Source organism: Cervus canadensis, chromosome X (assembly GCF_019320065.1).
Source record: "Cervus canadensis isolate Bull #8, Minnesota chromosome X, ASM1932006v1, whole genome shotgun sequence".
Lineage (NCBI taxonomy): Eukaryota > Metazoa > Chordata > Mammalia > Artiodactyla > Cervidae > Cervus > Cervus canadensis.
The window spans coordinates 92534576-92552940 of record NC_057419.1 but is presented as its reverse complement, the minus strand read 5'-3'; the positions used below and the strand labels follow the sequence as shown (position 1 = coordinate 92552940).

Genomic DNA, 18365 nt, shown 5'->3' with positions numbered 1-18365 from the left:
TGAATGAACTCTCTAACCAACATTTTCCCCTATAGTTTTAACTTTAATTGCTCTGAGATTAATTTTGCTTTTTGGTACATACCACTGTGCAAAGCCTCAACCTGGGAGAATGTTTTTCTGTTTTGTTTTACAAATCTTCAACTGCTGCATAATGTAATTACTACTCTGCCCCTAGCTCATCCTGTGGTTTCTAGTAATTTCTTCTAAGCTCCTGTGTCCTCTTTTCCCTCTTGAAAGTTTTCTTCTTTTGTACAGAACATCTGCCATCATTATTTCCCTCAGAACTTTATACATTCTATTTATGCCCTCTTTTAATCTCTATGGAATAATATCTTGATTTTCTTAAACAGTTTTCATGGCCCTAAATAACTTCAGAGACTATTATCTTAGTTACCATCTGTTAGTTTTCCAAGTCAACATTATCTCCATTCTTCACTCACTTCCAATTAAACTGCAAACTAACAAAAACCTCCCATCAGACAGAGGCTTTCTAGATGCTTGTGGACTGCCATACAAGTTGTTCAGGTTTTTGTCATGTCTTACTTCTTATTTTATTGAATTGTAAGAGCTATTTGTCAGCCTCAGGCCTTCATTTTTTTCAGATCCCAGAGAAGGAATTTTGTTTCCCTCTTTTTTGATAAGTGAGCAGTCTTCTAATTTTGTGTCATCTACAAATCCATACATCTTACAGCAGGGTCTTAATCTGACCTATAATAGATGGTGTGAAAAAGATTGAATCTAACGCTGACTTTTCTTGCTCTCCACTTATCACTGCCTTCTTATGCTGTCAGTCTCCATTTGCCACTGCTTATGACCTTGCTCACAAAACCAGTTTTGCTGTTCTATTCAGTCTTTTACCAATAATACCAAAATTGAGCATCCTGCTTTGCTCAGGGTTATATGCAGAATAATACTTGTCACTGCAAATTCAACTGTATTCTTTGTAGAATTTTTCACCCACTCTGGCCTGTTTTGCATAATACTGTGAGACCAGTCTTAAATGTCACCTTTATCATGTCATCACCTTCCTGAAGATCTACCAGTTGCTCTTTAGAAGCCCTCTCATCACATTCAGACTTCTTACATTGATACACAAGGCCCTTTAGAACATTGCTGTGATGTTGCTCTCCTCATGGTTTATTATGTACTCCATGTATTTTTGCTTTCACGTACCTACATTGATTCAAAAGTACCTCAACACATTTTATCCTTTTAACATTATACGATATGAAGGCAAAACTAATAAAGGTTGCCTCTGAATGGTGGAGGCAAGTGGGAACTTTCTGGGGGTGATGGAAACATTCAGTATCTTAACTCTGGTGGTTACAATGGGTATAAACACTTGTCAGAATTCATCAAACTGTATGCAAAATCTGTGCATCACAACATATGTAACTTTATATACAGATACACATACATTCAGAGAGAGGAAGCAAGTAACCATGTGTGTGTACATGAGGAGTTAATATATCTAGATTTTACAAAACTGCAATGAGGTACCACTTCACACTGGTCAGAATGGCCATCATTAAAGTGCCTCCAAATAATAAATGCTGGAGAGGGAATGAAGAAAAGGGAACCCTCTTACACTGTTGGTGAGAATGTAAATTGGAGAACCGTATGGAGGTTTCTTCAAGAAACAGACATAGAACTACCATATAAGCCAGCAATCCCACTACTGGGCATATACCCTGAGAAAAGTATAACACAAAAAGACATATATACCCCACTGTTCATAGCAGCAGTGTTTACATTAGCCAAGACGTGGAAGCAATCTAAATGTCCGTTAATGGATGAATGGGTAAAGAAGATGTGAGGGGTGTGTGTGTGTGTGTGTGTGTGTGTGTGTGTGTGATGGAATATTACTCAGTCATAAAAAAGAATGAAATAATGCCACTTGCAGCAACATGGATAGACCTAGAGATTATCATACTAAGTGAGGTAAGCCAGACAGAGAAAGATAAATGATATCACTTATATGTGGATTCTACAAAAATGATACAAATGAACTTATCTACAAAACAGAAATAGACACACAGACATAGAAAGCAAACTTACAGTTAAATAAATTTAAAAGTTTTTAAAAATCTGGATTTTAGTCTCTTTAAAGTGATCATTTTCAACCTTTCAAGTATAATTTTTTTCAGAGGCCTAACCTAAGCCCTTATTCACCCATCACTCTTCCCCAACTCTTTGAGCCCACAGAGAACATAGTTTTATTTTTTTTAATTATTTAATCTACCTAAGTATTATTTCACAGTAGGGTCCTACCCTCATTAATTAGCCTTTTGCTTCTTTTGGGTCACCTTGTTGACTTTCGGCTCATTTTTGTTGGTTGATGGCAACTTCTTCAACTTCAATCTGCTCAGCTTTTCCAGAAAGCCTTAATTATATAATTGAGAAAATTCAAGGAGGCAATAGTGGTGAATATAGAAGCCATTTTATTTCCAAACTGTTAGGATCTTAGGAAATGATTTTTATAGTAGTGACTTCACTTTAGTCATTTTTGAAGAATAATGAACTAGACTTGGGTCTTAGTTAATAGAAAAGTCCAAGGCACTAGGTATTTTGGTTCCTAGAGAAATGAGGGACAGGTAGTCTAATTAACAATGTTTGATAAAAAGAAGAGCACAAAAGTATTTTCAAAAATTGTAAAGGGTCAGAGATTTTACTCTACTTGCATGCTAACAAGTCAGCTGCCAAAGTTTCAGGGGAGCTGGCAGCTGGCAGAAGACACAAGATTCCTGGGTCAGAGACAAAGAAGTCTGTGGTTCACAGCACAGAGAGCAGTGTGGGCTTCATGTTCAGATTGCTTTCCCTTGTCCTCCAGCTCCCACAGAGTGATGCCAAGGTGGGCCCAGGTGGGTGCTGGGCACATAGTGGGTTTGTGTCCCATCTGAGGAACCCATACTTAAGAGAACCCAAATCTTGTATAGTGGGTTGAAAGCAAACTTGTCTGACATCTGCCCTAGAGGGAGATATAATCTGTCTTCAAAGTAAGCCTACCCTCTGCTCTGGAGGAAGACATTGTATCTTCAAGGCTGTTGACTGTAAAAACATCCTTGAAATGATAGTCCAGAACAATAGTCATCAATGCCTGTGCCCACAAAATGTGCACGAATGTGAGAAATTCATAGGGCATTTCCTGTGAATAAGTTTGTGCTAGCCTTTGGAAGACAGCCTTAAATAAAGGTATAGTAGAGTTTATTACTTGAGCTAGTGTTGATTTTAATCTGTGGTATCTTCAGACTCTTCGGGGGAAGTTGAGTCAACACACACAGATAAGTAATGATGCTGAAAATTGAAATCAGTGGGCATTCAGCATCTACAGAATGGCCAACGCTATTAGAAACATGATATAGAAGATACAACCCATGCCTTTTATTTTACCCAAAGATGAGTGGGCTCACACAGAGCCCACTGTATTACATGCAGCTCTCCTGGCTCCTTAACACTGTCTGTGATCTAATTTCAGGATGAAAGATTAGAAAGTCACCTCTGAATTGTTATTTCTCAGACATGCCTGTATATTACCATTTTAGTGGCTAAAAGGCATTACCAAATTTCTCCTTGATATTCTTTCACTCAGTAAGATAGATATTGTAATTTGTAAGAAAACACATTTTTCTATGTATTTCAATAAGGCTATTTTTCTTTTCAATGATAAATAAAACACTTAAAAGATTTTTTCCCCTGAGTTTGATCTCATAAACCAAAAAACTAAAAAGTCAAAACAGCTACTCACTGCTAATCACATGTAAGTAAGAGTGAATAGTTCTGTAAACTTGGAAAATCTAAGTGAACTGTCAACCTCACACAATTTGATCATGGACCAAATTTTGCTGAAATTTATTTAAAAGGAAGGGTAACTTTCAAATGATCATGTTGACTTTCATTTTGTTTGAGGAAGACAAGTCTGTAATATATTTATAAAACCTTTACTCCTTAGGCTTGAACATTTCATGAAAATCTCTCAGTTCCTTTGACAGTTATGAAGCAAACAAAAAACTAATGGTGAACTAGTGGTTTGAAACTTATATTTCTTTCCTTACTGAGGTTCACCAAGACCTGGCTTCTTTTTCTTCTTTCTTTTCCTTAACAGAATCATCTAGCATATGCCTTCTCAGCAGGAGCTATATCACCCTCAAGGGAATCAATATTGGTTATTGGAGAGGTGGGAGGAGAAAAATCTTAGATATTACAATGGTCTATGACTTTCCAAAGGGCCACAGTGCATAAACAGATATAGTTATATCTGTGATACTAAATTTTAATATGGGGGGATTAGGAAAAAGATATCTAACAAGGCTCCTTTAGGGGAGGAGGGAACAAAAATGGGGAAAAAAAAGTTGAGAAATGGTGATCTTACATAACATTCTGTTAAATGATATCAGATGGCAACCAGTAAATTAAGCACAGGGATTTATTTGTAATTTCTCTATACTTTATGTCATATTTGTTCTTTCCATCTTTTTAGTCCATAAACAATATAGTAGTATTAAAGAATTTTAATAACATGCTATCCATAATATCATTATGTTATAGATTTTTTCATGTTTGCCCATCATTTATGTTAAATGATAAATACATACTGTATGATATTCTGTTCTCTTTACTCATATACATGTATTCATCTTTTTACATAGCCTTCATCATGACTGTTTTTATAAGGATACAGAAATTTAGTTGTACTTTGGTTCTCTTCTGGTTGTACTTCTGTATCTAAAAACTCCTTCCATGTCTTCTTTTCCCCTGACTGCCTTTTAAAAATTGAGATCCTCAGAAAATATATTCTATGCCCCTTCTTCTCATACATTGTCTCAGGGTCATCTCACCCATCTTCCAATGACACTCTCATTTTTAGCTCCAGTCTAGACTTCACTCCTGGGCTCCAGATTCATATTTCCAACTTCTTACTAGATTTCTCTACTTAGATATTCCTCAAAAAGCAATTTTTTTCAAACCTGTTTATCCTTTGTCTTCTAGACTCTTTTTCTCCCCCTTGATATCACCCTTCCAGCCAGATCCTATTGACTGTATTAATGCCTTTAAAATATCCCTCCTCTCTAGTCACTCTGTTAACCCTTGAATTCAGTCCTTTATCTCTTACTGAGAGAATTACCATTACACTCCTAAACATCTCCCTACCTTCTGTCATGCTGTCCCCAGAGTTATCCTCCACAATGCTGTCTGACAAGTCTTTCTAAAGTATAAATCATATCAAGTCACTTCCTATATTGCTTATGGCTGCACTGCCCAATATAGTAACCACGAGCCACATATAGCTATTGAGCACTTGAAATGTAGCTAATCTGAAATGAAAGATGCTGAAATTAAATTGTGTTAGATTTATGAGACTTGGCCTGATAAAAGGAATGTAAAATATATATAATTTTTTTACATATTGAGATAAATATTAATATATTAAGATTCATTTCACCAGTTTCCTTTTATCTTTTTAAATATGGCTACAGACAACTTAAAATTATTTATGTGGCTCACGTTTGTGGTTTGTATTATATATTTGTTAGTGCTAGCTTATAGGATAATGCTCCAACCCATGTCATAGCATTAAAAAACAAAACTCAACTGAATAAAATTTAAATTCCTAATTGGTTTTATTAAATGAATCATAAATTGGGTGACATCTCATCTGGTAAATAGAAGAGAGCTCTAAAGAGCTGTACAAAAGGGAAGACTTTTATAGGCAGAAGGAAGCAAGACAAGGAAGTTATTCTAGCAAAGAGTAGATTGTTCAGACAAGGTCACCTTCCTTTGTTGGACAATGGGAGGTCTATCAGGTCAACTTCCTTTCTAGTGTTGACCAGGAAATTTCAGACTGAGTGATTAAGATTATATTCCTAGGAGAGGCTGAAACTGCAATGAGATTAAGTCTCCATTTGGTGATGTGAGCCTTTTTACAGGTGACTCCATTTGGGGCCTGTTGGCTCTTTTTAACGACAGCGTTATGATGTTTCATCATGTGGCCATCACATGCCTAGTCCATTTCATCTTCTTCTAGCTATCATGCAACAATTGATCTGGGTTCATACCAGGGCCCCTCCACATGCCAGCTGTGTAATCTGGAGCAAGATGCTTAAACTCTCCAAGTTTTAGTATACCTAGCTGAAAAACAAAGATATTATTTGCTTCAATATTTTGTTGGGAGGATCATAGCACCAAAGTGGGATTTCCCTGGCTGTCTGGTGGTTTAAGTGCTGTCACTGCTGTAGGTCCAGGTTCGATCCCTGGTCAAGGAACTAAGATCCCACAAGCTGTGTGGTGCAGCCAAAAAAAGATATAATCAGTGTCAAGTGCCTACCACATAAAATTTAATTCTCCCCGATACATTCCAGGCATGTCAGACTTCATTTCCTCTTTTCTTTCTATTGTAAAGAGCAGGTGATGGTTCAGATGTGTATGCAGTCTTAATATTCCTAAAAGTGAACATCCTCTTTCCTTGTTTAGTCACTGGAGTTCTACTTTCCCTTTATTTTTCCTGTTTTCATCAAATATTATACCTGAAAACCTCTGTGTTTCCTTCTATTTTTTCACTCAATGTCCTGTCCTAGAGATTGATTTTAAAAATAAAACAATGATTGTAACATTGAGGAGATCTCAAGTCAAATGAAGAACGTAATAAAAAAAGATTGTAGCTTGTTCTTGCCCCATAAGACAGTATTTTTCCCCTATGATCTGACACCCCACAGTCAATCCTTTAAGCAAAGTAGGATTTAAATTTAATTTAGGAATAACATCAGAAACAATTTCCTCTCCCTCAGTCTCACTCTTTTCTCTTAACCCTCCTGCTTGCAAATGTCTTCTTCCCTAGACCCACACGTTAGCTACCACTCAAATTAACTACCTGGTGAGGGTCCTTTTCATCAGTGAGGTTTGTTGAGAAAAGGCTCCTCAGCTCACTGTGGATTATCCACAGTGTCTTAGAGTTTCTGGCAATGGACACTTGCTCTAACAAATCTTGAAAGTGTTTTTGATGGCCAGAATTGTCAAAGATAAGAGTAGGGTGAAATGTTTTATATATGTTTCCGTTGAGAACTTCCATGAACATCTTTTGAATATTCCACTCATAGGAAAAGCTTAGAAGCACAACAGCATTCTAAAAGGGGTGATAAGACTCTGGCTAATGTCTCTCAAGTGTAAAATGTGGCCTTTCAGATGATGTAGTCACCTTTGCCTTCTACAATGTCAGTATTTCAAAACGGGTAAAGGATATGGATTAGGTAGGAGCTGAATGCAAATGTGTTTTGCAAATAGTGTCTTTTAAGATAATTGCAGATGATGGTTGAATGCTGAAGGTATTAATACAATCAGTATTTAACCTTGTGTAACTCTGCTTCATCAAATCACACCCTGCACATTGATTGCATTAAGCCGGGTCAGTGGTTTCTTACTTAGGAATATCTTATAAGAATCTTAACAGGAAGGCAACAGTAGTTGATCAGCTGCTGTTTATTTACATACTGAACATGTCATCAGTAATACAAAAGACAAGGTCTTTAAGTTGAAAGAACAGTGAGGTTGGCATGAATTTTGCTTAATGGTGCGTAATAAGCAAAGTAGTCTGTGGTGCCAGAAACTGACAGGATGCATTATGTTGAAACAGATATATGTCTTTAATTTAGGGGTATTATGTAAATTTGACAGGAGTTTTTCCCTTTATTTTCCTGTAGTTTAACTTTAATTGCTCCAAGATTAATTCTGATTTTTCCCTTCCTCCAGAGGGTGATGAGACGGGCGTGATGGATAATCTTCTGGAAGCCCTGCAATCAGGGGCGGCATTCCGAGACCGCAGAAAGCGGATTCCAAGGAATCCAGGTAAGAACCACTCTAGCTCACATGGTATTATAGAATGTAAATGCTCAGAACCAAATACCAAAAAACAAAAACCTTTTTCATGAAAAAAAAATAACTCTTTGAAACAGTTGATCTCAGTTCACAAGTGAAGTCTCAGGAAGCTTCTATATCTACCTGATCACAAGTTTTAACTTTGTAAAAGTGTCTTCAAATAACAGTTGCTGCTGCTAAGTCACTTCAGTCGTGTCTGACTCTGTGCGACCCCATAGACGGCAGACCACCAGGCTCCACCGTCCCTGGGATTCTCCAGGCAAGAGTACTGGAGTGGGTTGCCATTTCCTTCTCCAATGCAGGAAAGTGAAGTCGCTCAGTCGTGTCCGACTCTTCGCCACACCATAACAGTAGGCTTTGCAAAAAAAAGTTTAGAAACAAGGATTCCCACTGTGTTTAATACTAAATATTTTTAATTGTTATTTTATGAGCATGTGGTTTGTCTAGAAGATGGTTTAAAATCGTAACTGTAATTAAAGTCATTCCAAGTAATTGACTTTAAGGATGTTACAGGTAAGAAAACTGAGATAATGCTTCTTTTCAGAGGTCATTTTGGCTTCACGATCCATTCTCCATGTTACTGAAGAGAGGAGAGGCACTGATGATCCAAGATCCCCTGAAATCTCAAAGTGTTGGAACCCCTTTTTGTGTGTGTTAGATAAGTAACAAATCCATACTATGAAATTGATCTTGCAGGAAGAAAAAACATAAAAGAAAAACAGCCTCCCTCCCTCGAGTGGAACCAGAAAGTTATCCATCTTTCCACTTCATAACCTATGTCTGAAATAAATAAGAACTTCTTGCAGAATAATCCAAGTAGGCTGAGCTATCTACTTCTTTTAAGGAAATTTTTATATTTTTAATTCCTATCTTTCTTGAAGTAGAGGGAGAAATTATATGTGTTGTTTGTAAAAGTTCTCTTCATGGGCTGTAGAGTGATATGGAGATGTCAATGAAAAAAGGAAAATTAATAGTAAACATGGAAACTCTACTTAATTTAGATTAGTAAGATTTGCCTTGTATAGTCTACAATTCAGAAATATTCTATGTTTGGAATAGAAACGATCATATTTCATTAAAATGGAAATTCAGTTCAGTTCAGTCACTCAGTCGTGTCCGACTCCCTGTGACCCCATGGACTGTAGCACTGAAGCCAGGCTTCCCTGTCCATCACCAACTCCCAAAGCTTGCTCAACCTCATGTCCATCGAGAAAGCAATGACAGACCACTTCAGTATTCTTGCCTTGAGAACCCCATGAACAGTATGAAAAGGCAAAATGGAAATTGGCTCCTCTCAAAACTATTGTACTCCCAACAAAATAATGAAAGAAATGAAGCCCAGTGAAGAATGAATGACCAGGCTTTGTCCCCTTAGTCCCTGGCACAGGAATATGAGTGCAAAAGGCTGACAAGTAACAGGAAGTACAGCTGATCTCTCCACCATCCTCCATCTCCCTAACAATGAGAGGATGCCTGGATGACAAATACATATCTCACATGCTCCGAGAGCCACCCCCAGAGAGGCCCCTCTGAGATGATAACCATTTCTTAGCAGGAACCACCATTGGGCTACAGAAACCATTAACCATTTGGAACATCCTCTAATATGCTGTGGGATGCAGAAATACAAAACCATCTGTCAGCAAGCACCAAAAGAGACCCTAAGAGTCAAAACTATTCATCAACAAGCACCAAAGAAACAGTCTTAGAAAGCAGTGTAAGAGCTCTGTGGTCACCTTGCAAATACATACAAGCAAATTCATTATCCTAGGGAACTGCACTGCTGTTTGGTTCATGACAGCTGAGTTTGGAAACATTGGTGCTTCCTGGTGCCTGCCATCATTCTCCCTCCACTTAAAAAAAAAATAAAATTTATTTGGCTGTGCCGGGCCTTAGGTGCAGCATGCAAAAAAAAAAAAAAAAAAAAATGATCCAGAAAAGCTTTTGGCTGAAAAAAAAGCTTTTGGTGAAATTCATGGCCGAAGACAATGTAAGTTGTATTTCATCTTTTTCACATTTGAGTGAATCCTGGTGGGTAGATAAGCCTGAAAGTTAGATTTTGTTGAGAGAAGAATGTTTTGGTTGGAGTGTAAGACTACTTTATGTAGATGAAGACATTGCAGATGGCCTACAATAAGAGTGGGAGACTGAAGGAAAGAAAATTAACATCTTTATTTATATGTCCATATTTTTTAAGGTAATGCCGTATGGTAGAATGTCAGGAGCACTACTAATCTGTCCTCAATCTTGACCTGTAAAATACAAATATTCTCCCATGCTACCAGAGGCCCCTTCCACCTTTTAAGGAAAATAAAAACCACTTTTGCTCTTTCTTGAACAATCAGAGCATTTATAGTCAGTGGAAAGCAAACTGAAATAATTTTTCTACCAATGCAGTTTTCTGTTAAGCAGCTTATAAGTAAAAGCACCTTATTCTGTGCCATAAAAGAACTGCCATCATCTTTCTAGGCTGTTTATTTTTAAAATACATTTGCTAAGGGCCCTGTCTGATTAGTCTCACACCTCATACTGAGACTGTACCAAGAGAGAGATCATTCCATGGTGTTTCTGTGAGTTTAGTACTAAGGGAATGTAGTGTTGTCAACTGCAAAACACTAAGAATATATTCACAAGCTGTAGAATTTTTTAGTACTGATTGAGAGTAATCTAAATTAAGACCTCTCTTATTTTGTAGTTGGAGAGCCTCCATAAGCACGTAGGGTCAAAAATATCAGCCCTGTTAGCTCTGGCAGCCATTCCAAGGAGCAGCAGCCAATGCACATGTCCAGTGGTGAGAAGAAACCAGAAGGCAGACAGTGGCAGTGATTGGTAAAGCATCTTGGATATCAGTAGAAGTGCTCGACGGGAGAGGGAGGGGAAGGCAGGCACAGAGTTTGCAAGTCTGCCAAAAACTCTTTTGTCTGCTTCCCTCTTTCTTAAAGCAACAGAACTGGGGGGCTGTTCCACATTGCCTCCCTGTTTCTGCCTCTCTTAGCTAAGATCCTCTTTTCCTGCTGGCCTCCTTTTGTTTTCACTTTCCTAGGCACCTTATTTTGTTCCTTCCCAAGATCCCATTGACTTTATAGTGTTACACTTTCCCTGTTCAACCCCAGTATCCTTGTTCCTGTCCAAAAACCTCTACTTCACCATGGTGAGATAAAAGCAGAAAAAATAAACTATAAAGAAGACTATTTTCTCCAAGTCAAGTCAAATCAGAGGAAATAGCCAAAAAAATCTGAAATCAAAGTCAACCACAGACAGCAAAGAAGTACTGCTCTGCTTGCCAAACCCCTTATCATTGCTTACAGATGGAAACTTCAACGTGTACAATACATAGCCCTACAATTGTGCATCTAATTGCAGTGTTTTCAATTCCATATTTAAAGAAAATGAAGTGGGAGTCTGTATTTTTCATTAGAAAATCAAAATGTTAATAAATGGTATGAAGAGTTGCCTAAATTGCAAATCTTCCGCAGTGAGCCGATGTTCCCCTCCCTAAGAAGAACTCACATTAGCTCACTCAGAAAGAGCTCCCAAATATTGCCTCCAGCCCATTCCGCTGAGTGTACCATTTCAGTTTAGGGCAACAAAAGCCATTTTAAGGGAAAGGATCACATTTGTAGTGATTTTTAAAAATATTACTAACTGGTATAGCACGGGCCCCTGCCAATCAGAACATGCAAGGGTAAGGAATAGCCTGATGGCTGTACCAATGCCCACTGGCTGAATATTAATCCAGATTGTGGCTGGGCTGGTGTCAAACTCAGAAATTAGGAAATGAACCCCTAAACATTCATTCATTCATTCAACTTCCTCTGTTTTGTGAAAGGTACTTTGTTAGACATGATGACAGATCCAAAAATAATTAAGATTTCCTTAGTTATAAGACCCTTGTGTCTTATAGAAATGATAAAGATAGAAAGACTACAGGATAAGGCAGACAATAGGGGCATTATACAAGAGATGTTAATAACATACTATGTGAGTTCTGAGGAGGGAAATATCATGCCATATCAATATGTCAGAAAAAATCATGGAGAAAAAGGCTTTGAAGGATAAGTATGAATTTCAGCAGTAGGAGTTGGAGGTGGGAATAGTGGGCATTTGAGTTAGATGAAATATCGTTAAGAGTTTAGAAAGTGCAAAGCATTTTGGGAGAGTGGCAAATAGCACAGCTACTAAGAAAATAGGTTATATAAAGTGTAAAAATATGGAGATAATTCTGGAAAAGTAGGTTGTTACTCTATCAGAGAGTGCTTGAATAAGAGACTAAGCTGTATCATTCTTTGCTGCTGCTGCTAAGTCACTTCAGTCGTGTCCGACTCTGTGTGACCCCATCCCTGGGATTCTCCAGGCAAGAACACTGGAGTGGGTTGCCATTTCCTTCTCCAATGCATAAAAGTGAAAAGTGAAAGTGAAGTTGCTCAGTTATGTCCGACTCTTCGCGACCCCATGGACTGCAGCCTACCAGGCTCCTCCATCCATGGGATTTTCCAGGCTTTAGGCGATGGGAATATACTGAACATTTTAGCAGTGGAAGAATATGATCAAAGCTATATATTGAGATATTTAATCTATAGGAATGTGGGTGATGACTTAGGATTCTACTGTCATATCCTTAGACAAAAGGAGGTAATTTAGGGAAAGAGAAGTAACCAGGAGTCAAGGCTAATCCTAGGATTTTGACTTTGAATAGCTGGGAGGACACTTGGGTTATGAGAGAATACTACTGAGATCAGGAAAAGGAATAGTGATAAAAGACAAATTCAGTTTGGGGCAAGTGAAACTGCAAGTGGTAGCAGAGAATTGATATCAAGATGTCCAGAAGTTTCTTGGAAATATGACTGTAGATTTCATCACAAGATGGTTGAGTTAGTGAGATTTCTGATTATATTGAATACTTTGGAAATGGAAGAGATTATTAGAGGGATTATTAAAAATAAATCCAAACCCAGAACTTTGAAAATGTCTCTCCTTACGGTCTAAAAGTAGAAGACTAGCAGAGAAGATGGATCAGGAACACTTGGGTAGGTAGGAGGCCAATCAAAACATTATTGTTCTAAAAGCAAAGGAAGGCAAAAAAGATGGGCCATTTTCAACAATGGCATATGCTACAGTGAAATCAAATAAGATCAAGACCATTGATTTGCCATTTGGGAGCTTTCTAGTGACATTTTAAGAGCATCTTTTCAATATTGAAATGGAACTGGGAGCCAGAATGGAGGAACTTAGTAGATGGTGAAGCTCTAGGGGTAGATAGTATTCATTCAGAATTAAACAATTTTGTTGACTGTCCCCTGGGCATCACATGCTGGGTTAGGTACTGAGGATGTGACACCAAATAGGACATTTGCCTTGATGAGCTCACAGACCATTTGAGAAAACATGCATATAATCCACATGATACAAGTGCAATGCAAGAAACTAACACAGCATTGTAAATCAACTGTACTTCAGGTAAAAACATTTTAATTAAAAAAAAAAAAAACAGTGCAATCTTATATGTGCCATGATGAGATAGGAATCATGTGTTTATGTAGTATGGGACGTAGACTAATTCCCCACATCCCTTACCCTCTTGCTTTTGTATTCCCTAAAATATGTGTTAGTCACTTCTGTCATGTCCTACTTTTTGTGACCACATGGACTGTAGCCTGCCAGACTCCTCTGTCCAAGGAATTCTCCAGACAAGGATACTGGAGTGGGTAGACATTCCCTTCTCCAGGGGATCTTTCTGACCTGGAGATGGAACCTAGGTCTCCTGCATTGCTGGTGGGTTTCTTTACTGTCTAAAATATAGACTACACTTTCTATAAATTTGGTGGGTGAAAGGAACATTTCAGTTTCTATCATCTATGAATTTGGCTAAATCTTTCTGGACTCTGTTACAACCTTTGTTAGCACTTAAGGTAATAAGTCCCATATGTTTATGACCTACTTTGTAAAGAATTGTCCATCAGTATTCTTAACTTTGTCATTATAAGGTCAAAGATATGCTTTGGAGGAAGAAGAAATTCATAAAGAAAACCTTGCAGGAGTAAAAACCACACTTAAAATATATACACAATGCCACATCTTTTTTTTTTTCTTCTGAATATCTGTAGATACTTCGAACATGCTTATCTTTTAATCAGCCCCACCTCTTCCTTCTCTGCCCACTGTAAGTATAAACAGGTTTCTCAGCAATAGATAGATATCTGAGCTACTTTGGCTATGACTAGATTTTGATATATAGTTCTAGACATTAAAAACACACATACACAAGAAGAGCATTACAGACATGAAACCAGGAAACAGAATAAATGTAATTTAGTTTTAGAAATATACAAGGCAACTAAGAAAATTAAATTTGGATAAGCAGAAGAAACTCAGAGACACATGATCCTAGTTTTATGGATCAGCAAATGCAAGTGAAAAAGTGAAAGTGTTAGTCGCTCAGTCATGTCCAACTCTTTGTGACCCCATGGACTGGAGCCCACCAGGCTCCTCTGTCCATAGAATTCTCCAGGTAAGTCTAAATGAGAAGATATAATTTACCATTTGAGAACAGAGAGGAGACAGGAAACAACAATAGCCAACTGGAAAAATCAAACTCTTAAGTCTTAATATTAGGGAAAATATTTCTGTAACAAAGCCAAACCGACATTTCTTAGGCCTCTCTACCTCACAGTAGCCACTGTTCATTTGCTTTCATCTAAAATACCCTGCATTTCCTTGTCTGCTGTTTGCTACAGCAGCTGACACCCTCCTGCTTTCAGCCAGAGCTTGAGAGCTGTCAGTGGCAAAGTGGGAAGAAATGCCTCTCTCTTCTTTTAGTGTGACACTCCACCCATGTACAGTCTGACACTCCACCAGTGTACCAAGATAATATACTACTTATGCCTCAAGGTCTTACAGACATTTTTAGAAAAACAGCTTTCAGGTATAAGTTACAGTCCTCTTGATCTCCATAGGATTTGGCCCCATGCACCAAGGCCCAAAGACAAACCCATGTAGCATTCAGTATCCTCCTCCCTTTTTTGATGATCAGGATCTGTTGGGGTTTTCTGTGTGGTTTTGTTTCATTATTTTTACTAGGTCAAGCAGGTCATTTATTCTAAGCTGTTTACTTCTTTCTCCCTCAGGATGAGTTCTTTCCCATGAGCTTTCTCAGTCTTTATTTCTAAGTGTCAGAATCTTAGACTAGCTGACTCAACCCCATTTTGTCTGTAGTAAAGTTACTATATTGTAATATGCAATTCAAATCTAGTAAAAAAAAAATTGACATAATGCAAACAAATGAAAACAGTATTCATCCAACTATTTATTGATTAAATAGTAGGGGTCAGGCAACAGTGCTTGAACCCTGGAGGGCAAAGATGGAAAAAACATAGGTCTTGCCCTCAAGAACTCAGCGTCTCATGAAGAAAACAGTGTATACATAATATAAATGCTATGGTATGAGTATGTAGAAAGTGCTAAAAGAGGAATAAAATGCCTGGAGAACTGAAGAAAGTTTTCACGATAAAAGTGGCATTTGAACTGTGTTTTGAAGGATGAATAGTAGTTTATGTGGAAAACACAAGGAAGGATGGCAAATGCATGCAATGGAGAATGGAAAGGAGGAGTGGTGATGATGAAAAGTTTGTTTCAACAAAGCCAACAGAGGTTTTTAAGTAGAGGATTACCTAATTATTTGTGCATACACACACACAAACACACACACACATGAAAGCAGGAGGGGTTGAGGCTGGAGTTAACCAATTTGAGGGACATTTTCATGTATACAGTTATAGAAACCTTGGGATCCCCCAGGAAGAGTGTGTCCAGTGGGAGGTAAAGGCCAAGAATAGTGTCTTTGGGAATTGCAGTATTTAGGAGGCAAACAGAAGAATCAGCAAAGGACACCGAGGGGACAAAATAATTAGAAAGCGAAGAAGAGAAGCAGCAAAAAGTGATGCCTGGAAGACAGAGGGTAGAGAGAATTTCAGAATGGAGATAGTAAGGTCACATCCTGCAGAAAGTTAAGTAGAATTAGGACTGAAGCGAGACCAGTGGGTTTGTCCGCTAGCAGGTAACAGCTGTCCTTTTCCCAAGCAGTTTTAATAGAGCAGTGAGGGCCAAGAGGGAAGATTTAAGGGATTAAAGAATGAAGAATATCTTTTGATCCTTAAGTGCTGGGATTTGAAGGGGGAAAAAAGGGAGTTAGAGAATGAAAAGATAAATTGTGTCTCTTCTAGAGATCCTGATAGTAAACTAGATACTTTCAAGGGTCTTGAATGGTGTTGCCAATTATATTAATAAACTATTATACCTAATTTTTCCCTCTTAATTCAGTTGTATTTATTGAACATATACTATGTGATGTACTTAAAATACTTTACCATGCTTGGTGCTTTACAGTTAACAGAGCACTTTCTCATCTGTTGTGTGTATGTGACTCATAGCTATTTAGTACAGAGTTCTGTTTGTGTAAGTTAAAATGAATGACATTGTGGCTCATGCAGAGAAGTGTAGGTGGGAGTGGAGGTGGGGAAGGAGACAAAAAGGATCAAATAATCCTTGGGCCAGTCACTCAGTGTTCTCAGTAGTGTTAGCTCAGTTACCTCTTGGCAATAACTACAGGGTAAATACTAGGGTATTTACCTAGTATTGATAAGTACTAGGTATTTATCAATTTGGTGTATTGATCAACATTTCAGTGACAGATACAAAGATGAGAGCAGGTAAGATAATCTAGGGTAAATGAGTAGAGCAGCCTACAAAGGGTGAACCCTGGAGAAAACAAACATTTGTAGCACTGGTTCTCAGCCCTGGCTAAACACTGGAATCACTTTGAGGTACTTTTAAAAAAATACCCATGTCTGGTTCCTCTTTGTAATAATCAAATCCAAATCTATGGAGTCAGAGCCTAAGAAATAGTATATTTTAAAAGTGATATATTGCTATATATAAAATAGATAAATAACAAAGACCTACTGTAGGGCACAGGGAACTATATTCAAGATCTTGTAGTAACCCTTAATAGAAAAGAATCTGAAAAAGAATAGATATATGCATATATGTATAACTGATTCACTTTGCTGTACACCTGAAACTAACACATTAGAAATCAACTATCCTTCAATTAAAAAGAAGTTATTCAGGTGATTTGAATGTGCCGCAAAAGTTGAGAACCACCAATTCATGGGACTAGCTCGGAAACCAAAGCACATAAAAGAGGGCATTTAAGGGGTTGGTTATGGAGGAGTGGGGAGAAAAAAAGTAGTGTGGTACCGCTGAAGCTAAAGGCATAGAGCTTTTCAAAAACTAAGTCCTAAATAGCATCAGATGTAGCCAGGAGGGCCAATAAAATAAGGTTTGGAAAGGATCCAGTAGATTTAACTATTAATATTAGAACTTCATTGATGACTTTGGCCAAAACAGTTTTAGGAAAGTGTGTTTGGATAGGGGTGAGAGTGAGTCAGATGTCCTGAGTTCTAAAATGCTTTTAATTTTTAAGGCCACTTAACATAGTGTCTTTTTTTTCAATCACTTCATGTGAATCTTATGATGAAATGTGTACCTGTATTAGTTACTCAATTTTTGTTTGTTTTTTCTTTTTATTTATGGAAATTAAATTTTACTTTTGGGGCAGACATATACATGTGTTCATTAACAAGCTGTAGGTTTGCATTAGGGAGGGCAGAAACAAGATTGCTATGTAGTCTATCCTTGATTGTTCTTTGACAACTAGAGAACAAATTGAACACAGACCATTTATGCCCTATTTATATGCAAAATTGTCCTAAGCAACCACTGATGATGTTCTCTATAGAAATTTCAATCATTTTTGCTTGTCTGTTCTCCTACACAATATAATCAGCTCTGCCGCAGATTTCTTCATTGGTGATTTCTGCAAGCTAGTAGGAGATAAGGTCAATTTCAGTTGATTTTTATGAGAATATGAATTTAACAGGCTTCCTTTAGATATTAGAATATGGGATAAGTTAAGACAAGCAATTATTATGCAGCAGTAAATTCCTCTTGGTAGTTTTAATTCCATGTCAAAAATTCCTGGACCTGCTAATGTTGGTAGCTAAGCTCCCACAACCACCTGCTTATTTACAGACCTTCAGTTCAGGAATAAATGTTTGGGACCCTATATGTCAGGTGCATGATATCATTCTAATATGAGAAGGCATTCTGTGCATCTGTAGCTATATTCAATGACAAGGTATTTTTCAGACTGTCATAAGTATCTTAAATTTTCTAAAAACCTAATTGCTTTCAAAATTAAAGGGAAATGATTGTCCTAAATGGTGGTAGTGATGATAGGCTTATTTCTCTCATAGGGACTTGGTAGTATATCACTGAAATTTTTCCTCAAGGTGGTAAGAAATTATAAACACTGCTTCTTGTCCAGCTGAATTCCATCTGCTGCCCCCATGGCCAAAGGCAGCTAGATTCACCTGGAAATAAGTGTACTCCCTACCCATCTCCCAGTTTTACTGAAACCTTTGGACACACCTCTCCTGTAT

At 37.6% G+C, this 18365-nt stretch overlaps 1 protein-coding gene across 2 annotated transcripts in view; it reads left to right on the top strand.

Annotated features, from left to right (window-relative positions):
- DIAPH2 (diaphanous related formin 2) overlaps window positions 1–18365 on the top strand; it is a 932191-nt gene that overhangs the window by 753221 nt on the left and 160605 nt on the right. For both annotated transcript variants that reach the window (XM_043457771.1, XM_043457769.1), the window contains one exon: window positions 7741–7836. In XM_043457771.1, the coding sequence (XP_043313706.1) occupies window positions 7741–7836 (96 nt within the window). The remainder of the gene's footprint in view (window positions 1–7740; window positions 7837–18365) is intronic.